The sequence below is a fragment of the Cygnus olor genome, chromosome 2, assembly GCF_009769625.2.
Source record: "Cygnus olor isolate bCygOlo1 chromosome 2, bCygOlo1.pri.v2, whole genome shotgun sequence".
Lineage (NCBI taxonomy): Eukaryota > Metazoa > Chordata > Aves > Anseriformes > Anatidae > Cygnus > Cygnus olor.
Window position 1 is genome coordinate 3,332,668 of NC_049170.1, and position 25,135 is coordinate 3,357,802.

The 25,135-nt window shown below is 40.4% G+C and overlaps 2 protein-coding genes across 2 annotated transcripts in view; both read left to right on the top strand.

The window, feature by feature from the left end:
* OBSCN (obscurin, cytoskeletal calmodulin and titin-interacting RhoGEF) overlaps nt 1-25,135 on the top strand; it is a 180,612-nt gene that overhangs the window by 132,872 nt on the left and 22,605 nt on the right. Inside the window, 8 exon segments of the mRNA XM_040550191.1 lie at nt 726-903; nt 2,324-2,437; nt 3,157-3,324; nt 3,612-3,714; nt 4,277-4,406; nt 5,465-5,570; nt 22,527-22,775; nt 24,863-24,986. Coding sequence (XP_040406125.1) covers nt 726-903; nt 2,324-2,437; nt 3,157-3,324; nt 3,612-3,714; nt 4,277-4,406; nt 5,465-5,570; nt 22,527-22,775; nt 24,863-24,986 — 1,172 coding nt within the window.
* LOC121066266 lies at nt 15,227-20,081 on the top strand. Its single transcript, XM_040549695.1, has one exon. It carries the CDS (start codon nt 15,629-15,631, stop codon nt 17,198-17,200), a length of 1,572 nt encoding a protein of 523 aa, XP_040405629.1. The 5' UTR covers nt 15,227-15,628; the 3' UTR covers nt 17,201-20,081.

Consider the following 25,135-nt stretch of genomic DNA (forward strand, 5'->3'; position numbering starts at 1 on the left):
GTAAAAGACAAACAAGAAAACAAAAAGGCATGTGGATTTGTTGACTAAATGCAGCTGGGGCCTTCTGAAAGTCCTTATCTCTGTTCTCATGGATATTTACAGACAAAATTTATTTTCCAAGAAAAGGATATTTTGTCTAGAGAGTGCCTGCTCTTTAATTTCTTTTCATGTAGTCCCTAATTTTGCTATTCCCAGGTGTTGTTGTCAGCCCAACAGCACTGCACCATAGGGCAGTTCTGTATCCCATCTAGGGATACGCTTTAATGCTGGATGTTATTTTTCTGAAATGTAATAATTACTCACAGGAGAATGTTTGTTTGGTATCCAAAAGCCAGGTATACAAGGGAAAGGGTTGCAAAGTGGCCCTGACTGCTGTTCAACCAAAGCCACATTGCATACAGTCTGACAAATCTTTAAAAGCAGTGTAAATTATCTTTGTTTCCCATTTTACTGTTAGAGCATCTAATATGCTTTAATGGGAATGACATAACTAATACCCGTGGAAGAGGGTACACACTGGCAACAGGAGACATGCTGATGGTTAGTAGTTGCTTTCATTTAAAACCTTTATTGAAGACGGTTCTGTTTCACAAGGGCTAGGTCCAGATCTGAACTGTGCTATACTGTGGGATTTCAGATTTGGGGAATGTTCTGGCTGAAATTCAACCCTAGGTAGAAGAACAAAGAATTTGTGTTGACTTTCTTGTGTTCCTTCTGTAATGCAGCTGAACAACATCGATGTGAACGACATCGTGGAAGGGGATGACCGTGCGTTTGAGATCTGGCACGAACGGGAAGATTCAGTCCGCAAGTACCTCCTTCAGGCGCGTACAGTGAACATCAAGAACTCCTGGGTGAAGGAGATCTGTGGCATACAGCAGCGAATCAGCCAGCCTATCTGGAGTGAGTATGGCCCAGGATAGCCCAGACCTCCTACTGCTTGCTTTGGGGTGACTCCCTGATTCAGGAAGATTTTGTTGTCGGGACAGATAGAAATCATCCAGGGTCACATGCCAGCTCTTGAACTGAATTAGGGTTAGAGGTTTCCCACGGTCACATCACTGCTCTAAGTAACAACTCACATGACTGCAAGCAATAAGCTTTAACTGAAATGATTATAGTTGTGTTAGGTCTTTTGCCTGAACTGGGGTAGGCACTGTTATCAGGATGGGACCATGGTTTATGACTCTCTCCATTTGTCATCAAGAGAACCAAGACTGTACACCATCAAAGTGATTACATTTATGTGACAGAGCTCCCACATGGTCCCTGGCCATTTCAACTGATACCTGTTATGTGGGTTCCCTCTGATGGAGGGTCAGAGTCAGAGGCTGAGGTGGTTGCTCAGTTCCCTGTCTTCATATTTGGATGTCCTTGTCAATAAACAGAGAATGTCGTTTTCCATTACAATAGCCCAGAAAATGTGCATCTCTGGAGGACAGACAAACATTATTGAAACTTCTAGAAAGAATCTCAAGATTTAGACCAGAACCTTGCTGATATCAGTATAAAGCCACCTGTGACTTTCCTGGGTATCGAATCCTCCACTCTAGACTTCTGGCTTACATTGTTGTACCTGGTCATGTAGATTTGCTTTGGATTTTTATCTTGTCATTCAAGTCGTTTTGTCCTCACTCTCATTTAATATTCTACCAATTTCCAATCCACAAAATTTGTCAGCAGGGACATTAGATATTTATTGTCCAGCTATAAGTCAAAAATGGTGCGCTTTACAGCATAAGGAAATTTGTCATCTTAAAATGCCAGAACATAGTTGTTTTCCATGTATATACATTGAAAACAAGTCCTGGCCATTTATTGTTGTGCTTTTAGTGAGGTGTTCTAATGAAAAAGACTATCAGAACAAACTATATAGTTTTGTGTGGTAGGAATAAGTCAAAATAAAAGTATCTTAATAAAGCATAGATTTGCTATATGGAGACCAACAGAATACTAGTTTTAATTTCAAGGGTGTATTTTAATTGGGGGAATTGTTTTACCTGTTGCAGCAGTGTGGTGTCTGAATAATGGATGTGCTTATTAAAATCATGGTCTAAAATACTTCCATATCAGCAGCAAATTCACAATTTTTTATTGTTCATCTTTATTGCCAACAATGGACATTTGTCAGACTCAGTTTATTCTCAAATAAGCAAGGACAGCATTTTGCCTTGAAAGTCACTAGCTGCTAAAATTTCTTATTCAGCTTTCCATCTGAACCTCACAGAACTGCAGAAATTATGCCTGTTATCTTACCTTGTAGCAGCCGTCCTACAGACATTCTATCCTCCCTGGGACTAACATGCTTATTCTGATGTTTCAGTACCTCCAGACTTTGAGGAAGAACTGGCAGACTGTACAGCTGAGCTGGGAGAGACAGTCAAGCTGGCTTGCAAAGTTACAGGAGCTCCCAAGCCGTCTGTCAGCTGGTACAAAGGTATGAGAAGCAAGTCACAGAATGCATACTCCAGCCTTCTTTTCTGTGTACATTGCTCTGTGTTAAGCTGTCAGTGAGTAATATAAAAGCTAATCACCTAGAGATACCCAATTCTAGCCTTACTGTTAGATACTAAACAACCCAGATGCAGGTAATACAGATCTTCCTGAGAGTTAATATACCCTGCTTTTCAAGTTTGTCTTTTAGTCTGTGTGAAGCTACATCTTGTTGCAGTGAAACAATTTCTAGGAAATGAACAACTTGTTTGTACTAGCTCAGGCATTTCTGTATCATGGCACAGGCAGCTCTGTGGACACACTCTTTTTCCCCAGCATTGCTATATTGCAGAGGAAACAACTTTGGTATAACTTAATATTTTTTAAAAGATTTGTTCTGCATGCTTACAGTTACTTTGGAAGTGGTCCTCTGGCTAGCAAATAAGAGCTATAACTACACCACACATACTGTGGGAGAATTTCATTTTTAAATGAGGATTAATGATGAACAACATGCCCAAACAGCGATTTACCTACCAGTTGTTTTGTAGACAGATGGAGGAAGATGAAGACCTCATTCTTCAACTACTACTATCAGGTGCTGAAAGAGCAAACACAGCTCTTGGTCCTCTGAAGTGGAAGTGCTGAATGAAATTCCCATGGAGAAAACGTAATTAAACATACCAAACAATTTACAGAGACTTTTTTCCCTTTATCTTTAAGATGGAAGGCCAGTGGAGGTGGATCCCCATCACATTATAATAGAAGATCCCGATGGTTCCTGTACATTGATCTTGGACAACCTAACAGGTGTTGACTCAGGACAGTACATGTGCTTTGCTTCCAGTCCTGCTGGAAATGCCAGTACCTTAGGAAAGATCCTTGTTCAAGGTAAAGACCTGCACAGATGCATTGTTTCAAAGAGGTCTTCTATGTAATGCCACAAACAGGAACATTAAGGCATTCCAGAAGTTCTGTATAGCATGTAATGGATAATACTTTTTCTCTGATGATACAGTAGTAGTGAATTGTTCTCATGTAAAAAAAAAAAAAAATGGGTCTTTTAGTGTTTTGTGTGCAGAAATCATGAGAGTCATGTTGTCAGGGATACATCCTTTGTATCTGTTAGGGAGTTATCGTATTTCCAGCTGTTAACTACATTTATCCTTACCTTGCAGTGCCACCACGGTTTGTGAACAAGGTTAGAAATGCTTATTTTGTTGAGGGTGAAGATGCTCAGTTTACCTGTACTATTGAAGGAGCACCGAGGCCTCAAGTCAGGTCAGTTCTTCACATAGCTTTGGGACAAATTCTATTTTCCCATTTTGCATGGCCAGAAGAGTCTCTTTGCTTTTTTTTTTTCCAGGTTATGACCCTTTCTTCTCTGTGTTTTCCACCTCATTGCCATCCCAATGCTGGTTCTTCCTGATCCCACCTTTCCTGAGCTTCTCAATATTTTTTTTTCTCTCTAGAATCTGAAAAGAAATACTTAATACTTTATATAAGATCTAATGCCCTTTTATCATTCCTTTATCCTCCCTACACTACACTTAAATTAAGCAACCCGTCTGGGGTGTTCAGATAGAAAGCTCAGGATAGCTTCTCATGATTAGAAGTTCTTTTCCCTACATTGGCTGATGAGATGTCTTGAGAAGGATCTCAGAAACTTGTGCAGTTCAGTATCCATGTGTGATCTACCTACCTGTAGACCTGTCTTTTAGGAAACAAGCTTTTGTCTAATGGTTATCTTCTGAGCTGTTTGCCCCCTGATCTGATAGATGGATCAGTGAGCTGGGAACTTGCCTATTTTTCCTGGCTTATATTCAATGTTTTTCACATACAGATGGTACAAAGATGGTGTACTGTTGAAGGACACAAGTAAATACCAGACGTTCAGTGAACCACGGAGTGGCATTCTAGTCCTGGTGGTCAAGAACACTTCCAATGAAGATATGGGACACTATGAATGTGAAGTAAGTTCAGAGTGAGAGATCGGCTGTCTGACATGATATAGATTGTAGAATTCATTTTACTGAGATCCACTGCATGAGATTAGTGGCTGAGCAATTGTTGCTGCATGCCATATCAAAAAAGTTTATACAAGTCAGGTTCTCCCTAACTAGATCTGAATTGTGAAGCTTCAGAATATTCTGATCTGACAGTTTGGTTGTTCAAGTAATAATAGGGTGAGCTTATTCTAGAGCTTAAATCCAGATCTCTAGAGCTATATCTTGTAAAGTCTAGGATTGTTCTGACATGATGTTTTGTTTCTGGTCCATCTTTAAATTAGAACATATTCATGCCACTACAAATCCAAGAGTAAGAGGTAAAGTTTAAATAGAATTGGAAAGCACTGACATTCCTGCTTATTTACTAAGCATATATGGGAAGTATCTAACAAAATTAGAACAAATGTGCTGTAAAACATTCTCTAAAAATTTATCATAGTCTGTGCATTCACTGTAATAAAAGAGTAATAAACTCTCAGGACTCAGCAATAAAATTGTACACAGCTCAGCTCACAGCAACCTCACAGTTATTCCACATAATTTTTAATGTGATCTATATAATTTAAAGTTTTCTGTTAGAATTTTAGCAAAATCGCATTACCTTGCATTTGCCATTTAGCTAAGATTCCAAGATCCAGTATTCACTTGGTTGAGTAAGATTGAGTGGATTAATGGAAGATAAACAGAAAACAGCAACTGCTTAACTACCACTTAAATGGCATATGACAGGAATTCATGTCTCTTGATAAAGACAGAGTCATATTAGGACCAAGTCACAGATCAAACGACAAGCAACTAAGCTAGCTGTTTGGCCATAGCTTGTCTGTGTGAGTCATTTGTGGTAAAACATAATGAACTCACTGAGCAGCATGTGTTCATTGAAACTGTAGCTTAGGTCTGGGGTCACAAATTCATCTCTTTCTGTTGTCATGTAATTGTGATGCATTTGTAACACAGTATAGAAAGATTTTATATTATAAAAACACCCTGCATTTTATTCAGTACTGCATAATTCTCTTCAGCTGGTGAACAGATTAGGGTCAGCAAAAAGTGGAGCAGAACTTTACCATCACACTGCTGCAGCCCTGACTCAGGAGAGGAGAGGAGACCAAGCCATTACCATAGAAGGTATGATCCTTGTCCAGCTCTGTAAGTATGCCAGTGAATTACTCCAAAACAATCTCATCGAGGTTCAAATATATTTGCAATCTTATCCATGTTGATTATTGGTGTACATGTCTGTGTATGTCTATAAAGATGTGCATGGGTATACTGCGGCTCAGCTCTATACCCATCACCATCTGTTGATTTCCATATCTGGCAAATCAACTTCATCATATAATGTTCATAAATGCATTATATGAAAAAGGAGGAGTAAATGAAGGGTATGTCACACCACTGTTAGCGCAATAAAAATGTTTCTATTCCTGTTGCAGTACTTGAAAACATATGTCAGCCTGGCAGAACATGAGTTATATATTGCTGAGAAAAAAACAGGGGCCAGTAAGTAAAGCTGCAGATGTATTGTGATTGTTTCTTGAAATAGTACTGAAAAGCTTCTGGAATGATTAAGAAAGCAAAACTGACAGCAGTATGTCACAAACAATTTAGTTCTCCTGTTAGCTAGGACTGTTCAGGTATTAAACATCACACAGTCATAGAATCTTTTTTTTTTTTTTTCCCCTGTATCTTTTATCTGTATAAGTAGGGTGATATGGGCTGATCTTACACCTATCCAGTAATGCATCTATTTCTTAACACATTTAGGAAGTGACTTCTTGTAGTTACCTATGTACTAAAGGAATTCCCACAAACAGTATGTCAGGCACATTTATTGTAAACCTATCGTGAATGAGTTTAGATCAGTGGCTATATCTGAGTATGGCACATTTCCCAGCATCTGAAATTGGTTTTTCTTACATGTCCTTGGCTGTCTTGACATGGGCCAACCGTGCTGTCTCTTTAGAAGAGCTCCCAGCAGTAGTTCAGGAGATAATACAGCCAAGGTACAATTTATAATACATAGTAGATGGTTTACTGTTTTGGAGGGCGAGAGAGAGGACTAGGATAGGCATAGGCCATTCCATGCCAGCAAGCATTGGTGTCAGAGAGCTGTTTCAGATGCAGTTAGAGGAGACATGGCCAACAAAAACCAAAGGTTTGCCAACAACTGTAGAACCTTCTTTCCTCATTGTCAGTGTTTTCACATTAACTCATTATAATAACAGAGGTTCAAATGTGCTTTTGACGTGGGATAAGTGTTATCAACATCCAAGTGAGAGCCATCAAATGCAAAGACCTGAATGAAGAAGCTTCTGAGCAGCAAATTGACCAGTTTGGGAAAATGGCACTCCACTCTCCTATTTTCTTATAATTTTCCCCAGGTTTCTGCTGGTCCTGTCTGAGACAGGAGCCTGGTCTGGATGGACCTTGCGGTCAGCCCTCTGTAGGGGCTGATAATGTATTGCTACACTATGAGGATTCAGCCACACTAGGCCATTAAGAGTAGTATCCAGATCTATGTACTCACTTGTTTTGGTTTTATGCTTGCTTTCCTTGTGGTCCTTAACCAGAGTACCATCAAATCATTCAACAACATTGCAGGGAAAATGGTATTACTATAGTTACACTAGAATTGTTTCAGTAGCATAAACCTTGAAGTACTTTAATGCTTTGTCCTTGCTGAGGCATAAAGAGGGAAAAATAATTTATATGCAGCATGTAGAGGAACAGAAATAAATTACTGTTAGGGTGGCATATCTTCATGAAGTTCCATTGTGCCAAGGGAGAAGATATAAAAACAAACAAGAGTTGTAAAACAAGTAAAAACTCTTCACAAGTGTTGTGAAGCATTGTTCAGCTCATGGGGTTACAAACGTGTGTGTTCAGCCCTGAATTAGTCATGTAATGTGTCATTCCCACAGTCATAAACAAACAGATTTTATGGGTTTGGTTGAAGAAATATAATTGGAGCTTGCCTGCAAGCTCCAGAAATATTATCATGAGATTGTTTTTGGTCCATTATGTGCAATTGCCTGAGCTTGGTAATAGGGAAGGAGATAGTTCCCTGAGTCACCTCCATGGAGAAACAGCAAGAGCTGCCCCACACCAACTGGAGCAAAAAGCAGGCTCATCCATGGAGCATTATTACTGTTCTGAGCAGAATTGTATCAGGGGTGAATTTAGCACAATGCACTTGAACGAGGAGGGAATTCATTGCTTTCCTGGAAATCAATAACCATCTTTGATCTACCTATTGAAAAATCAAGCTCATCTGGCAAAGAACAGGAGGATGGATGGATCTCATGACGGCTTTCACTTTCCATCCTTACAATCCTTCCTAGTTGTGAAAATGGGATTATTTCTAACTTCACCAAGAGGACTACATTACTGCTGTGTGGTATTATTACATTAGAAAATAGATAACCGTGTCTGTTTCCTACCTCACCTGCACGGTGGGTCTACATTCTACCTGATTTTTTGTTCGTTCTGTGAAATGTCTATTACCAGAGCCTCCTGAGGCACCCAAGAGCCTTTAATTGCAATTATTTTAGTTGTTATTCTCCTGCCTTTTCTGTACTGTTTATTATACTGAGCCAAACCTACTGTTACAAGTTGGGATACCATTAGTACAGTGGTTTAAGGGCCCTGGCCTGCAGTCAGTGATGATCCACAGACCCACATTAGGGGGTCTTAAAAACAAACTTCTTGTCATTAGGTTTAAAATCATGGTATGAGAATTTGCAGATCCATTGGAAGGATCAAATTCAAGAAGGATGGAAACCACTGAACTAAGGGTCCCCTTGCAAACAGTTGCAATTTAGGCTTCAGGCCTGAAAGGTGGACTTCTGCCTTCAGTTACACCTGGTTGTTTCACTGAAGTCAACGGAGAGTTGCTTTAAAAATCCTCTTTCTGTGGATTTTGGGAGAATTTTAGACACTTTAAAAACATGTAGTTGGAAGATCTGTCTCTCTGACTTCAAGCTGACTGTCTGCTTTGTGGCCACCCGCCTCGCTGCTTAACCTACATACAGCAGATCTGACCTGACATGGGCTGATGTGCTCTGGCATCCCTTTTTAACACCTTACTACTGCAATCCACTCATCTCAGGTTCACTAACTTGTTCTTTTTTTTTCTTTGTTTTTCAAGAAAAACAAAGCCCAGATTCTGAAAAGAGTTGGATTTTTTCATATGGGTGGGCAGATCCAGGATGTATAGTGAGACAGTCAGCAGAAGGAGAAGGGATCAGGTAGTCAAATGGATATAAGCAAAACCTTTAAGAAAAAATACCCAAAATCTAGCACAGGTAACAGAAATTTCTTTGTAGTTTTGTGTTAGTTCACATGCAGAGCTGTGGGCAGGTTATTTAGTTGCTTTGTACTAGGCTTTTGGTAATACCCCTCTTATGAGGTAATGCTAAGTATTCTGAGGCTCTCAAATGTGAGATTGCTTTAAATGCAGAAGAGCATTAGATCTCCTAGTGTTACCCTTTTCTGGAAGAAATAGGGCATATGAGTTTGCTCCCCTGAACGTTTTAAAGCTCCCTAGTTGGGGTGAGATATTAATCTTGTTATTTTTAATTTGTTGTCAGTGTCAGTTAATCTCATTTTTGTGCCAGCCATGGGGTATTCAGTGCAAAATGCAAGCGAGCACAGTCTGTCTTTACAGCATTTTCTGTTGCTGTGGGACTAAAACATTTTTCCCTTTACATTGAGAGAAAAACACTTGCATTTCATTCACACAGTTTAGGAAATTATTTTGTGTCCATGAATTGCTCATTTTGAGATTAGCTGTAGCAGTTCATGTCAGTTTTGTGCATCCTCTCTTGTGGGCTTATCTCTGAAATGTAGCAGAAGAGGGGTGAATGCAGAGCAGCATTCCCCTGGTTTATGCCAGCAGGAAAAATAGGTTTATGCTTCTGTGAGTGAAGGAAGTAGAACTTAAAGTGTGTAATGAAGGCCACATTGGAAACCACCTTTCATCCATTTCAGAGCAGCAAAAGCTGACATTCATTCAGACTTAGCCTAAATGTTTCATCTCATAAGTCACTGATTTAATGTATTAACCAAAGAGGAGTCTAGTCTTGTAGAAGCACTGGCTGATCCTAATGCTTACAGCTTTTAACCTGCTTATCAGGGTCTCCTGCTTTGCAAAGCTGTTTTCCTAAACTGCTATCAAACAAGTTGAAATGATAAATCCGGTGCTAAAATGGATGCAGAATATTTTCCTCTTGGAAAAAGAATCCCAAGTTCTCTCATCCTACTTTCATGTGGTTCTATCCTTCATAAAGAATTGCTTAAATCCTCCTTCACACCTTGGATATAGCACGTATAAAATAGATGTTTTATGCACTAAACTGCAGCTCATCAGGACCTATTTACTACAGGCCATTTACAGTTTCCTCATGCCCAGGCCTGCTGACCCTCGAAATACTGAATTCCTTAGCATCTGCTGCAGATAGAAGTATTGCAATCAATGTCATATGGGAGGACTTCCAGAACACACAGTAATAAAGTAAATGTTACAAGGGAATTTTTCTTACAGACATTGTTAAATATGTATTTAATTATTATCTAAATAGGGTTGCTGTTATAATAATTGCTTAAACACCTGTGTTTAGGTGTACAATCAAATTAATTCATTTCCTGTTTACATCAGAACCGATTCTCTTGTTGCTTATGGATTCATCTCATGATATTATTTGATGACTTTTTCTAAAAGTTACATTACATAAAAATTCCACAATATCAGTTTAAGGATTTACATATTCATTGGAAATTTCCAGTTTGGGCACAGTAAGTTGTTTGAGCTCTCAATTCATCTTCTATCACTGAGTGATGTATTTCGTAATTGAAAAAATGATGTTTTAAAATGCTTGAAAATTGTTAAATAGGTAGGTAAAGAAGTTATATTCTATTCACATTCACATCTGAACATTTCAAAATAATTTTATCCTTGACATAGCAGATAGACTGTAAACTCGTATTTCCAAATGGATTATTTTTAAACCCACCTAATTCTGTAGTAACTTCCCTGACTCTGTTGGAAATGATTCCAAATTTATACACGCATAAATGAGACAGAGCTCTGCAAACAAAGAATAAAACTCTAGGTCAGATATTACCATCAATATTTGCACAACATTCTCTTTAATTATCGTGGGATTTGCAGTTTCACCTAGCGGCAGAAGAAATTCCTTGAAAGTGGAAGTAAAATTAGGTTCAACTATTCCATCTAATATTGTAAATATATTTTTAATATTCTGGCAATGCAGTTTTTGGCCACTATTAAAAATATCAGCATGAATCATAAATTATATGACAAATAACACAGACACTACAAGCTCCCTGGGCAAGAACTGTTTGTGATTTTATAGATTTTATGTGTTTGTTTTGAGTTGCAGTTCACTTGTAATTGTTCAGACAAGAGCTTATTTATTATAGGCTGGCTGGAAGATTGTAAACCAATTGCTGGAAAAATTACTTTGACATTAAATTAGTTTTTATAGAAACTAACTAACTTATTAGTTAGTTAGTTTTACTAACTTATTAAATAAAAGATGGGGCTTGGTCTTGTTTTTTTCTCAATCTCGCATTAAGTTCAGTAGATCAGAATATGTTCAAAACAGTCTGGTTCAGTGTCTTAATTTTATTCAGGCAGATAAGTTGGGAACCTGCTGAAAATCTCTATTAGCTCTTCAAATGTTATCAAGAAATTCTAGTTCATTATGGGACAAGGGTCATGAAAATCTGCAAATTAAGTAAAAAAAATAAAATAAAAAATTGAAGAAGTAGACATAAGTGTATTACAGGGCTCCCTCTGGGCTTGGTAGAGAATTTTTTATTCCAATTTTCTGTTCTGATGATAATGATTTTAGTTTTCATTGTTATCAGCTTGGATTTTGCATCTAGTCCACAGTGGAAACTGTTTATTGTTTTGGGGAAACTTTTCTTCTAGTAAGTGAAATAACAGTTTAAAGAATTTCAGCTCTCCAGAGTTTTTCATGTCAAGACATTTCCAGGTTTCAGGTTTCTTACACTATCACTAACTTATTATAGGGGAAGGAAAAAAAAAAGGGTGGAAAAAAAAAAACAACAACTTTGTTTTCTATGTTTGCCCTTCCAAACAGAAATGCCATGATCTCACAACAGCAAAAAACATTTTTTGCGATATTGTTCTCAACAAAATAGTTAATTGCAAATCTAAATTACTCTGTTCAGAGAGCACTCTGAATTCTCATTCTTGGTCATAATCATTAAAGGTGATGCTGGAAATAACCACAGAAAGCATGGATGGGATGGTACAGATGTTTTTCTCACTCCAGTTTATTTTGAATAACTGAGGAAAGTTAATTTAATCATTTCAGCTTTTGCCTTTCTTTAACCCCATGCTGTTCATACTGTTTTCTTTGTAGTCACTGAACAAGAGACTAAAGTGCCCAAGAAAACCATCATCATGTAAGTGCTGACTTTTTTTTTTTTCTGGTAACATTTGTGATTTGCCTTGCTGCCTATGCATGATCCAATAACAAGCTTGTGTTTATTGGCCATGCAAGTGTGTTCATTCCTGTTCCACCAGATCTCATGGTATTTTGTGTTATGCAAAGTGACAACCTGAAAAATCTTACTGTCCACTTCAAAAAAAAAAAAAAAAAGCAATGTTGCTGTTAGACACAGCATGGGCTAATTATTTTTAGGATACTATACGAGAGGAAATTCCACTGACTATTTCAGGAGTCGCACAAGGGCTCAAGGATGTAGAATCTGACTCACAGTGTTGGAAAAAAAAAAAGGCGTTGGGAACCGGGTACTCTAAAGATGTACAGACATAACAAACACAGCTTACAATGTTTTATTTTGCCTTCCTGTTTAAATTCTTCAGGAAGGCCTTTCATGATATAGCAGAAAGAAGCTGCACATTTTTACCCTCTCTGGCTCTATTTCTATGAGTTTTTTTTTCCTTGGGCTTCTTGGATACTTTGATCCCGATTTATACTGAAATATATAAAGATTAGTTGCAGCAAAAAACAGTACTTTCTCAATTGTATGTGGACCAGTAGCTCATCAGCTATTAAAATCTTAAAGTATCTTCTTGTTTATAAGCATCATAAGCAAGTACATAAATAAAATTGTCTTGTGTGCTGGAGGGGCTACACTGTCCTTCTATGTTAGGCCTTCAGAGCACCTTCAAAAAATGTAAGCCATGTCTTAATGGCCATAGGTGACTGTGGAATGTGTATTTTGGGGAAATGCATTTCCACCGGAGTCATAATTTTGCTAAAACCAATCATCGACTTGGACATGCTTCGTGATTCTTGGACATGATGCTTTTTTTTTTTTTAACAATTTTGTTAGATGGTGAGGTGGATGTGTGAAATGACACCTCAAATATGGTTAAGCAATTGTTTTACCTTTTGTTTCTTGTATTATTTTCTGTGATGACTATCAGTTGTCATCATTTAGCCACTTTGGAGCCAGTGGATCATTCTTATAAATATGCCTCCATGCCTCCCGCTCCTAGAAGCTTCTACCCTGAATAACTGATAAATTGGCAAAGAACAGGAAGGAGAGGCAAGAAGGAGGTCTGCCTTTGCCCCCTTCCTTGAACACATCTGTTCAGTTAACACCTTGAGTCATTTGACTTTTTTTTTACCTTGTAACGACCAGAAAATGAAGGTGCTTCTGCCTACGCCATCTCAAGAGCCAGGGTTCAGATATCTATAGGGTAACAAAAAGGAGAAATACTTTTTGATATCACATTCAGAAACATCCCAAGAAAGTCATGAGCAGGAAGTAATCACCCACAGACAGGCCATGTCTAAAGCTTAGTAAAGCTCATCTTTCTACATATCTGTGCCTGCAAGTCAGCTGAAAAAATGCTTTTATTTCACATCTCTCCTCAGTAAGCTTACCGTCCTCTTTACGATTTCAGATCACAAGAAGCAGCATTAATATTGGCTGATTAAATAAAAACAAACTAATGCAAAATACCATCAGTTCAGCTGATTCGTAAATTTTTAACTGCTCCATGGGCTACTGCATTGGGCAACTCGAGAAGTGATTCCTAAATTAAGGGCTGCAGCCCCAAAGGAGGTTGGTATCTTTGTGAGCGGGTTCTCAGACCGATGGAAATCCCCCACCTTTTGCTAATGGATGGGGTCATGAACCCATCAGGGAGGCCCTCAGCTAGAACTAGGGTAGTGATGGAGTAAAGTTTGGAACAGCTCTGTTAAGGGCACATTGCATCTTTTAAAACATAATGAGCAAAGCAACAGAAGCAGCTTTGAAACTATAACCAGGAAATAAATAGACAGCTAATTTAGAGACAAGATTGAACAATATCTGTATGTGTAAATCCTGGAGCCAAAAAAGCATTTTAACCTTGCAGTGTAGAGCAAAGTCTACTGCAAACACAAAAAGGATTCGTTCTCATCTGTATAGAAGGGACTTAATTTTGCATAATTCAGAAAGGCACCGTGGTCATTATGAAGGCTCTGCATTGCAGTGCCAGCAAACAAGCCCAACAAGAGGTGCAGAAAAATTCTGATAACTTTTGGGAAAGAGTAAAGCAGTAGGAGGTAAACAGTAGAAAAGAAGGCTGGAAGGCTGCTCAGGGAGAAAAGAAATTTCACTGTAGCTGATCTGATCCTGACCTTTACCTCATCCTCAAAGGGGCAGAATAATCATGGGAAAAAATCTGATCTCGTTAGGAGAAGGCACTACCAAACCAAGTCCAGTCCCCAACGATCAAATTGGTAGAAGAGAAAGCCTACAAGATATTGAAGCTGGTTAGTCTTCTGTGCTGGTTAGGCAAGTGCAGCAGGACAAACAGGCTCTGCTTTCACAGGGGCTCCTTCCACCTATCTCTGAGTCCCAACTGAAGAGCCAGAGCACAGAGGGCTGGAGAGCAGAACTGTTGGTTTCAGCCCTTCGAGGCAGCATGTCAGACTAGCTGCTGAGGCTGGGGAGGAAACAGAGAGAAACAGAAGAATAGAAAAAGCTATTGTATTGATTCATAATGACTCCTTCCTGCCTCAGGCGATTGTCTTTATCCTTCAGTTACCTCCATTTTTTTATTTCAGTCTCTGTTGCTTGGAGGTAGGAAGAGAATCTCAGCACAAAAACAAAATCAGTTTTGCCTCTTGGTTCCACTGAACTAGCTACCTCTGCTGAAGAGCATCAGCTTCTTTGCACTTGCAAAGCAAATGCTGTCTTTGCCTTCATGTTTTTCCATGTGAAAAATGACACTGAAAATATCTGCAGGAGTAACTGCATGTTAAACGTATGAATTATGAACATTAAAGACTGAGTTTGGGTGTTCCTGTCCCCAGCTTTTAGTTATTGATAGAATTTTATCTGCAGCTCATTTAAAGTCAGTTTGCTCAGGGATGGGAGGAGAATATTGTTTTGACACAAGCAGTTTATCTCTGCAGAGATACGGAAAAATCCCAACTGCTTTGGATGCCTCAAAAAATATAAAGACCAGCAGAATTCCTCTCAGAAATAGCAATCATGCATCCCAGATTGATCTGGTATTCCTATGGCAATCGCTGGTAGTAGGATCAGGCTGTGCCTGCAATGACAGTATTATGAAGAGTAAAAATGAGTATAGTTTGACATAGATGACTTCTGCGGGAAATGTTCTAACTTTCTTTTCCTGGCTGCCAAATGCCCTCTTAATGTAACTGTTCTGCCTGTGGAAAGGCAGATGTGTGGTCTCAAAAGAATCAACAACATAAAGATATGATAGACTTATTAAAAAAAAAGGAAACTACTGACCCTACTGTAAAAAAAAGAACATTTTGCCATTGAGTTTGAAGCCCAGATTTTAGCCAAGGACACTTAGAAAAAGGGTGAACACCGCGAGTGTTTAAAATCTTTGGGTGAAACTGCTCTGTGGGTCCAAAGCAGCATAGTAGGTGGTCAACACAAGCACGTGAGATATAGCAGCATCCAGAAGACCATTTCTCAGCTGGAGATACTCATTGTCTTTGTGCACTCAAGGAGGCTAATGGAGCTAGGATCCACCTCGGGGAAATGGCACTGAGGTTCTGCCTGGTTCAGAAAGTAAGTGGAGATGGGCATGTGGGTGTGTGTGTTGTGTGTGTATCCCCTCCAAAATGACACGCTTCACCAAAAGCTGGAGTGCTCATAAAACTAACCCCACTGTAGCGCCTTGAACCACAATGGCATGTGCGGATGGAGTGTGGCTCCCCAGAAAGTCTCGTCTTCTTGCCAACTCCATCTCAACCCTTTCCCTCATCAGAGAGGAAACGATAACCACTGTGGTGAAGAGCCCAAGGCAAAGGGGAAGGGTTTCTCCTGCCCGTTCTTCTTCAGGTCATTCACCTTCCCGCTCTCCGAGAGCGGAGCCAACTCCAGAGCCAGTTTACGTTTCAAAGATCAGGCAGCCTGTCCACAGACATGAGCAAGAGGCAACATCGAAGTCTGCTGTCCCCGTGCTTTATGTCACAGAGCCCGAGAACAAGCAAGGAGCAGCAGCAAGAGAAATCACAGAGACCAAGACAGAAGAGCAAAAGCCCAAATGGGTTGAAGTAGAAGAAATAATTGAATTCAAGGTGAAAAAATTACCAAAACCTGCAAGGAAAAGAGGATCTTCTCCAGCAAAACAAGAAAAAGATGACTCAGGGGTGTTAACATTCACTTTTCCCAGCTCAAGGCCTAGGCATTCCCCAGATGATGATCCAAACACAAACAATTCCAACAATAAACTGGTGGAACAGTCAAAATCTTCTTTGCCTAAAGACAGTCTCTCTGAAGTTGACATCCAGCCCCTGGTTTATGCAACAGATCAGGAAGGACCTCAAGTCAGCAGCGAGGACAGAAGTTCCCCGTGTGGGTCTGAACAACTAGGCAATAATTCATTTATCGATTACGGAACTGAAGGAAAGAGCAGCCCACAGGAAGCGAGCGCTCACTGTGGATCAGGTGTCGATTCCCCACTGCTTGCCTGCGGGGGTGAGCCCTTGATCTTCAGCTTTGAGACCACTGCTGCAGACGAACACCAACTTCTGTTCTCACCAGCGAGCGCCGAGGTTAAAGAAGAGGAGGATGAATTAGACACATCTTGGCCTGTTGAAGAGGGAGTACCCGAAGTAGTGCCAGATGTCCTTCCAGAGGAGGATAATGTCATCATAGTTGAGGAACCAGAAGAACTACAGACAGAAGACATTAGCACCCGGGACCGCAAAATCTTAACCCACAATGGCAAAGTATTAACTTTGGAGGATCTTGAAGACTATGTTCCTGAAGAAGGCGAGACCTACGGGTGTGATGATCAGAACCAGACAGCAGACAAACCGTGTGAGATCTCTGTGCTCCAGACAGAGATTAACGAGCCAACGATTGGAAAGCCAGTGCTGCTGAACCTGGGGCGACCCGTGGTTTCCAAGCCCAGGCAAAGATTTTTCAGCAAGTTTGAGGAGCACGTTCCTGGGGGCATGTTCGTGTCGGCATCTAGAGTAACTGGTGTGCAGTCTGTAGGCCCCTCAAACATCTCTTTCCACGTGAGTGATACCTGCATGGCGGTGACGCCCGGAGTGCACGCAGCAACAGCAGCGGCTTCTTCTGGTCCCTCCTTTACAGTGAAACCATCTTTCTGCACTGAAGTCCAGCTCTCGGCAGACAACGGACAGTCGAGTTTTAAAACTGAAGTTTCCACAAGAACCCTCAGCTATGGGACTGTTGGTGAGCCTGTTACGCTGCACATCAGCACAGAAGACCTCTCCCAAAGCTGAGCAGATACAAGCATAATTTTTAACACAAAAGAAAAGCAGAAAAAAAAAATCAAAACTGTTGTAGGTGAGGAGAATTGGTGGCAATGATTACACGGTAACATGTATGAGGGAATACCTTTGAAAAAAATGTATTTAAATATGAGTTTTTCTAGTCTTAAAGGGAACATGTATGTCAGTTTGGTAATTTTAAAAGCTTTGATCGAGGTGAACATATATCATTCCAGAGTGGAGCCGTGGTGATAGGTTTAAGAAAAGCCTGATTCTCCTACCTGTGACACAAATATAAATAAGTGCTTTTTTGTTCGTGAACATAAAAATTATTTCACATGCCAACTTGTAAATTATAGTGTGGCAAGAAGGTGAAAGTACCTAAGCTTTTCAGCATCCTTCAGCAGCCAGAATAGGAAGACTGTTTACAGCTAAAGCGATCTCCTGTCACGGTGTGCACCTGAAGGTCGTGGAGTTTCTCACTGCTTTGACACCAATTAGCTCTGCCAAAATTTTCTTCATAAACCTTTCAACATGCACAGTCTGATTAAATTATTATGAACTTCTGCCACAGAATGAAATAACTACGAAATATTACATTTACTAGGAATGCAAAGGGCTGCTCAGACCTTTCAGTTGAAATTCTAACTTGACTGAAGTCAGCGGTCAAAGTCCCACTGACTTGAGGAGGTCAAGGATTTCATTGCTCTCTTCTGCATTGAGTTAAAAAATAAATAAATAAAAATACAAGAAAAAATACCATATTTAAAATGACAGCTATGTTCAAGTCCACTTCCTAGTTGTGTAAAGATGTAGGTTTCATTTTCTCTGCATTCTAGTGTAGTGGATTTATGACCCATACCTTTTAAAATACAGATTTACTTAATGCTCAGCAAAAGATTAAAGGGCTGCACAAAATGACTTCTGTATCTATAATCAAATGCTAACACACACAGAGAACCACAAATGTGGTCTTTGTCAATAAATATTACTGGTAGAATAATCTGGTATATTTGGTCTCCTGTCCATGCCAGTGGTGAAACGTTGCTGTTAGCAGATTGATGGATAACGTCTCCTAACATGTTAAAAGGAATTCACCACTGAGCAGCAGGAGCACAAACACAGTTAAAACCAAAACAAAGCAACAGATCTTTACCATAAATGTCTGGCTGAAGAATACACCTGTTGATAATATTTTGGGCTGCTTGGAAGCACTGCCAGGTACAATTGCATCACGTTACTGTAACCACGTATGTTGAACTGCACTGTAGATGTCACCCTTACTGCCTTCTGTTGAGTTTCTCTGGAGCTTTGCAGCAGGAGAGCTGATTGCGAGGGGAAGGCTGAGATGCACCGGGCATGGCTCATTCATTCCTGTTGGCTTCACCAAAAGTGGAATTTGCACAAACCTTCAACAAGTTGCTCAGCCCTGGGAAGAAATGAGCTCATAGGCCCAAATACTGGTCCCAGTTGAAGTCAACTGGAATTTGTCATTGATCTCAGTAGGACCAAGCACTGGCCCTCTCCATCTGACAGAGGTATGGGGTGAAAAGTCCCAACACCTTGTCCCTGCTGAGTTGTGTGGCCGTGTCATAGTAGAAAATGTTTTCATTTAGATGGTGCAGGGAAACCAGAATGCTCAGATGCAGCTGAATTTCTAACTAGCATGAAGAGAGAGGATTGAGTGAGTTTTTGCCTTGGAAATGTTGGTGTGTGATGTTCCGTCTCAGTGTTTCCCAGCTAGGTAATATTGTGAAACTTGTTCTGGAGTCCCCCAGGCAATATTCCTGCTAACAGGGACTGAATTTACAAAAGGTGCTTGTAGAAAAGAATGCATTTTTTTTTTTCTTCTGTGGCTGCACCTTGATCATGTGGTGACTGAAATTAATGCATTTCACAGCCTTTTTCATTTCAATATCCAGACAGGATATTATGTGTAATACCACGTGAACCACCCTCCAGATATAGGTTGCTTTTCCAGTGATTGCATATGGTGAAAGAAATGAAGCCTCTTTTATGTTACTCTTCTGTTTTTGATAACAACTCCTTGGTTTATACGGTTTGTTTTATAATTAAGCAATACAATGGATATATATTAGTGCTTCTTTCATATATTGCACTGTATGTTGGAAAGTAGCAGACATACAACAGGGAAATATTTTTGAAACTGAAAGTGTTTCTTTCATATCAGACCTGATTCTGTTCTCAGTTATTCAAGTATCCATACAGAATAATTCCACGGGAGGAAGTGAATTTCATTTGGATTTATGTAGATACTGCTAACAAATGAATTTGCTCTATATTAGTCTTTAAAAACATAATATTAACCCAAAGATAGTAAAGATGCATAAAGGAATGCAGAGGTTCCTCCTGATGTGCTTGATGCTCAGGTATTTTTTTTAAGAAGCTAGAAAGCTGCAGTTCAGATGGTCATAGAAAAAATACTCATTAGCCCAAAATAATTAACATCTGTTTACACTTTCTTTTGAAATTTAAGCAAAAGAAAATCAATTGAAAATAATGTTTAAAATCTTTATATAGAACTCTGTTCAAAAAATGAAAGGTTTATGAGAAGTCCATCACATATTTTTTCAAAATATTTTCCTAGAGGTTAAAAATTATGCTTGTAAGTGATTAAACTGTGTAGATAACTAATGAGATGTGTGGGGGTTTATTTCTTGTAGATGAAAACACAGCTGTATTAAAATTTTAATACAATGTTTTACCATAATTCCTGCAGGTATTAATAAAGTGGAAACTTCAGTTTGCTTGAGATACATAAAAAAAAAAAAAAAAAAAAAGGCAAATCAAATGCAAGATATGCTGTTAGATGCTGAGTTTATATCAATAAATGTCTTGCATCGGCTGTCACTAAACTTGCTGGTTTTGTCTTCTTCTCTGTTCACTGCACTCCATCCTCCGTCAGCTCATCCACTTCTCCCATCGACCAGCAGGAGCTGAGCTGCAGCCCAAGGACATTATTAATGCAGTTCGGCTCTAGCTGCAATTTTTTACAGTTTCAGAAGTGTGGAAATGAAAGAACCTGTTTTGAGGGATACTTCCTGTTCAGTTTTAGGATCGTTCAATAGTTTCTTTAATAATTTTGAACAATGCTCGTCTACTTGGGTTCTTCTCTGAGGCTGATTTGGAACTTCAAAATATGCGTGGGTATTGTGTTCCTGGTTATTTGCTGAAGGAGATGTGAGGTGGAAAGGTTCATGGTCAAGATTTTAGGACTGGCAAACAGGCTGTCCATTGCAGGAGTGTCATCACCACAGTGTTAGTCTGATGTACCTTAGATAATATTCAAGCTCCACAGGTCAACAGCTTGAGTCCCAGCATGTAACATCACTAAGTAGGGAAGAAAGCAATGGTACTAGCAACACAAGGGGAGCTGAATCCTGCATTATCTTGTTAGGCCTGGAATGTTTGAGAACCTCTTGCCTCACCAGTTGTCTTAGTTTGATCTTAATACCACATTTGACCATAATAACACAAATCATAGTTAAACTGAAATATATTTTCTCCTTGAGAGATATCGAGGGTGTTTCACGCCTTTCCAAATGGCTCACTTGTTGGCAGCTGCCCAGCTGGTAGGGCAGCACCAGCTGGCAGCAATCATAACAGGAACTCCAGGGAATCAAAATATTTTTCTAGGGAAACATTTAAAGATCTTTCACCCAGCCCAGTGCTGATGACCGCTGATGGGGCAGTCTGGGACGTGTAAGCAAAACTTGCTTTTTCCATCAACAGACCCAGAACTGAAACATTCCATAACCATGGGGGGAGGACAGTAGAAAAAAAAAAATCAAGTGAGTTGTGTTAAAAGAGGGTGATCCAAACCTAGCCTTCAACTTTACCTTAAGGCCTATCATGTGAATTTGCTGTCTAAAGGCTGGGAAAGAAGCAGAATCGAAACAGAGCTGCAGGACCTGCTGTATGTGAATGACGTGAATCAAGTCAGAACCATGTGTATGCAAGTACTTTATTTTTTTCTTTCAGCAAGATCCTGATTGCTCTCCCTGCATCTTGGCCCGCTGGGAACCAATTCTTGGTATGGCAGGGAGTCATTTTTTCTGCTCCGAGAATACAATCAGATTTATTTTTCTTTTACCCATGGGAAACTTTTTATTTTTTTTAATTCCTGTATGAAATATTTTTAAAATAATTAAGGTTTGGGCAACCAGAATAGGATGTCTAAAGTAGAGCTTTTTAGCTCGTTTTGTTGTGGACTGCAACATCATTCACATTTGTACCCTTCCTTTGCGAGCAATCACATTGTAAACATGATGAATAGTCTTAATCTGACATGGATTTTGTCATTTTTGATGGGTATTTAAGGGTATCCCTAGATATCTGTCCCTTTGTTGTGCCTCATCATGTTTTGGGGAAGGAGTGCTGGGCAGGAGATTGAATGTGATTAGCTCCTGAGGTCCTTTCCAATCTGAATTATCCAGTGATCCCACCTCCCCTAGCTTCTTCTGCCAGTGCTGGCTGGGGAGGAGTCTGTGGGATTTGTCTCCAGGGTGGCAGTTCTGCAAAGATGTGTGTTCAAAATCCATTTTTGTTTGGAAAGCTTCTTGTCTTCCCTCTTCCTTCAGGACTGTAGTTTCTTGAGGCAGAAGATATGTCTTCCTCTGCATAACGCTTCCCTATCCACAACTGCTGTGCATTACTGTGCACACCAGCTGGCCTTGCCCCTATACTGCCTTACAAAGACACAGCTGAGTGAAAATTTAAGTTTCAGGTACTTTCCGGTGCAAACCCAAATATTGCAAAGGAGGACAAATACATTATTCTTCAAGCAGTAGCTTCAGAGTCTTTTTTGCCAACCTTTCAGGCTTACAGGCTCATCAACCCTCCCTTCTTCAGAGGCACCACCAAGCCTGGTATGTGCCCGATTCTCCTTCCCCTTCCCCGGGACAATAGCTTTGGTATCTGCACAGCAGGTCACCTCTGGCTTCGTTTCACTGCTCTCAATGAAAGTATTTTTGCCAGGCCAGCCAGTGTGGGGTTGAGCTGGGAGATGAATCCCAATGTGAGGAGATGAATCCCTCGTTCCACTGTCTGGGATGTCTGAGGGGCCGGGGACACGCGCTGTGGTGCGGTGTCCTCGCCTCGGTGAGATGCGTCTGTCCGAAGTTTGTTGTGCCAGTCTCCTTGTCCTGAGTCTTAGCCACATTCCCTCCTGCTGGAATAAGTGTTCCTGCATCATCTCCCTGCTCTGTGAGGGGAAAAGGACGTGATGACAGATGCTTCTTCTGATTGTGAGGGGTTGGATGCTGCTGCTGTTTTCTTTTTACACTGAAGAGAGAAAAGCTATTCTTCTTGTCTGTAGGAAGGGCTTCCTCACAGCCAGCACTGGAGACTTCTGTCCAGGCCTCACTTCAGCGTGCTGACCAGGAGATCAAGACAGCCCTAAGGAAACTTGTGGACTCGGCGTCACTGCTTGTGACTCTTCCCCCGGGCGTGCGAGGAGCCGGTGGCCATGGCCTTCCTGGGCCCGTTCCCTCAGACCACTCGGGAGCAGCGGCCGGGCCTCCTGTTCACGAAGCCAGCACCCAAACCCAGACTGCTGGAGGGCATGGTAGGTCTGGAATTAATTGGGAACATGTCACAGGGAAGCTGAGGGAGGCAATAATGTTGAACACACAAATAAGGATTTTTTTTTCCTCCTTGGTTTTCCATTTTGAGCAGCTGCAGGGTAAGAGAGGACATTCAGACCCAGTGAAACATGGTGCTGTGGGTTGGGGTTAGGTTGGCACAAACCTTGGGGCAGCTCTTTCTGGAAACAGGATTTGGTGGGGTGGGGAAGGGAGATTGTTTTTCTCTTCTTGTCTGCCATAAACAAGCTGGAGTTTTAAGAGCCCTTTGTCAATTGCCAGAGGCTCTGTAGCATGTAGGGCACAAGTTCACCTGCAGTTCGCTGGCCCTGGAGCTTGAGGAGACCCCTCAGCAGTTTATTTGCTTAATACCAATGATGTGTGTGACTGTGTCTTGCTATGGGAACAAGGCTTTTATATCCATGGTGTTTCTGAAACACACAAACAAGCTGCAGCCCTTCCGCTCCTCCTCCTGCTTCTACCCTAACAACTTGTCTCAGCTGTCTGTGTCCTGTCAGAGCATCTGGCCTACACCAAGGTGATCCTAAAAGGATTTGTCAGGTAGCCTGCAGCCCTCAAACTCCAGACACTGTTAAAAAAAAAAAAAAAAATTGTCTAAAACTTTAGAATGATTTAATGGAATCAGACCCAAAACAACTGCTTAAAAAATTACAGGATTTTAAAACCTTTTTTTTTGTTGTTGTTCTTTTAGTGGGAAATCATCCATGCAAATAATCCTCTGGTGAAGTAGAATGATTCAAAAATGATCTATGATTCTATGAAAAATCAGAAGTAAAATATGAAATGGATTATTTCTTTAGTCTCAACTACAGAGAGCACAGAATAGAGAATGTGATGGGTCTGCAGTCCTTTCACTCGAGGCAGCTAAAGGTCTTATCAACAGGGGAATTATCTTAATAAGATGGAGACTTGACAACTGTCCCTTTGATTATATGTTTTAAACAAAAAGAAGGCAAATATTTTGATAGTGCTGGCAACAGGAAAGCACAAAGCCATTTTCCACCCAGCTGGGATCTCTCACCCTGCCAGTAATGCCTTGAATAATCATGTTCATCAAAGTAAAGCAGTATTATGTGCTTTCTAGAAACTGCTGCTTTCTTCCAAAACCAGCCAGCACCAAACATTCCCAGAATGTTCCCCCCAAAAGCTCCTTCCCTCTGGCAAAAGACTTCTCTTGATTTCCCCTTTTCTCAGATGGAAAAGATGATGTATTTTATTCTAGGGTGTAACTCTAGTGGTCAGTGTCAAAAGAAAAACAGGTACTTTTGCAATAGATGCTCAAACCAGTTTTTGAAGATATATCTGATCAAATAATTAGTAATAAAAACAAAAAATATCTCATCTGCCTTCAAGCTCCTCCACCTTTTTATTTCCTCCTTCCTGTAATGTTCAGATGCCAAACCTTGTTCTGGTGTAATTTAAGAGCTGTATGGGGACATTTTCCAAGAACCCAAGGGAGGTATACCAGATTACTCCTCCAGATTAGCCTATCTCCATGCTAGCTGTACCTCTGGACACGGCCTTCCATGGCCACCAGTTCTACATTTATGTAAGCTTACTAATTTCACTGATGCAATCTGATTGCACCAGTGAATCCGAAACTGTCCTTACAATGCATAGTTTAATTGTATTATTTGTGTGTAGAAAGCTAACACCAGGCATATCATCATAGTCACACACTGGTGGAACCCAAGCCCAAGTTAAATTATCTCCTAAAATGGATGCTCTGAACTAACACTTTCTTTCAGTCATCCTATTTCTTTTTGTCCTTATAGACTGCCTTTTCTATTTGTGCCTGCATGTGTTTCCTTACAGAAAAGTTCATATAAATAAAAAATAAATAATAATAATAATGAAAAAGCAGCCCTTTGCTTCATATGGCCTTCTCAAAAGGGCCGAATTCCCCCTTTAGCTTCAACAACGCTCAGCTGAGGTCGGATGGGTTCAGCTCTGACACAAGGCAGACTGGAGATGGCTCCAAAGTTTTGCTCTGACTTTCAGCTGTGCCCTCATGGGTGACATGCCTAACTTTCCCTATTTCTGCCGCCAGACAAAGCACAAAGGCAGATTCCAGCTGAAGAACCAAGCGCACCGAAGCCCAGCCCTGGCCTTTCCCGTGAAGAGACGGCGGCTGGAGCTCAGAGCGCTCAGGAGCGCACTGTTCCCATTTCCAGGTGAATACAGGTTCTGATACACAGATTTCCAAACGTGGCAGACTTTGGTATCAGAAAAGCAAGTCCTCTGTAGAGAAGCAGTTGGTGACTTGAACTGGTTCTTGTAGGTTTGTTATCGTCTTCAGAGTCTTGTTCACACATGCAGTATG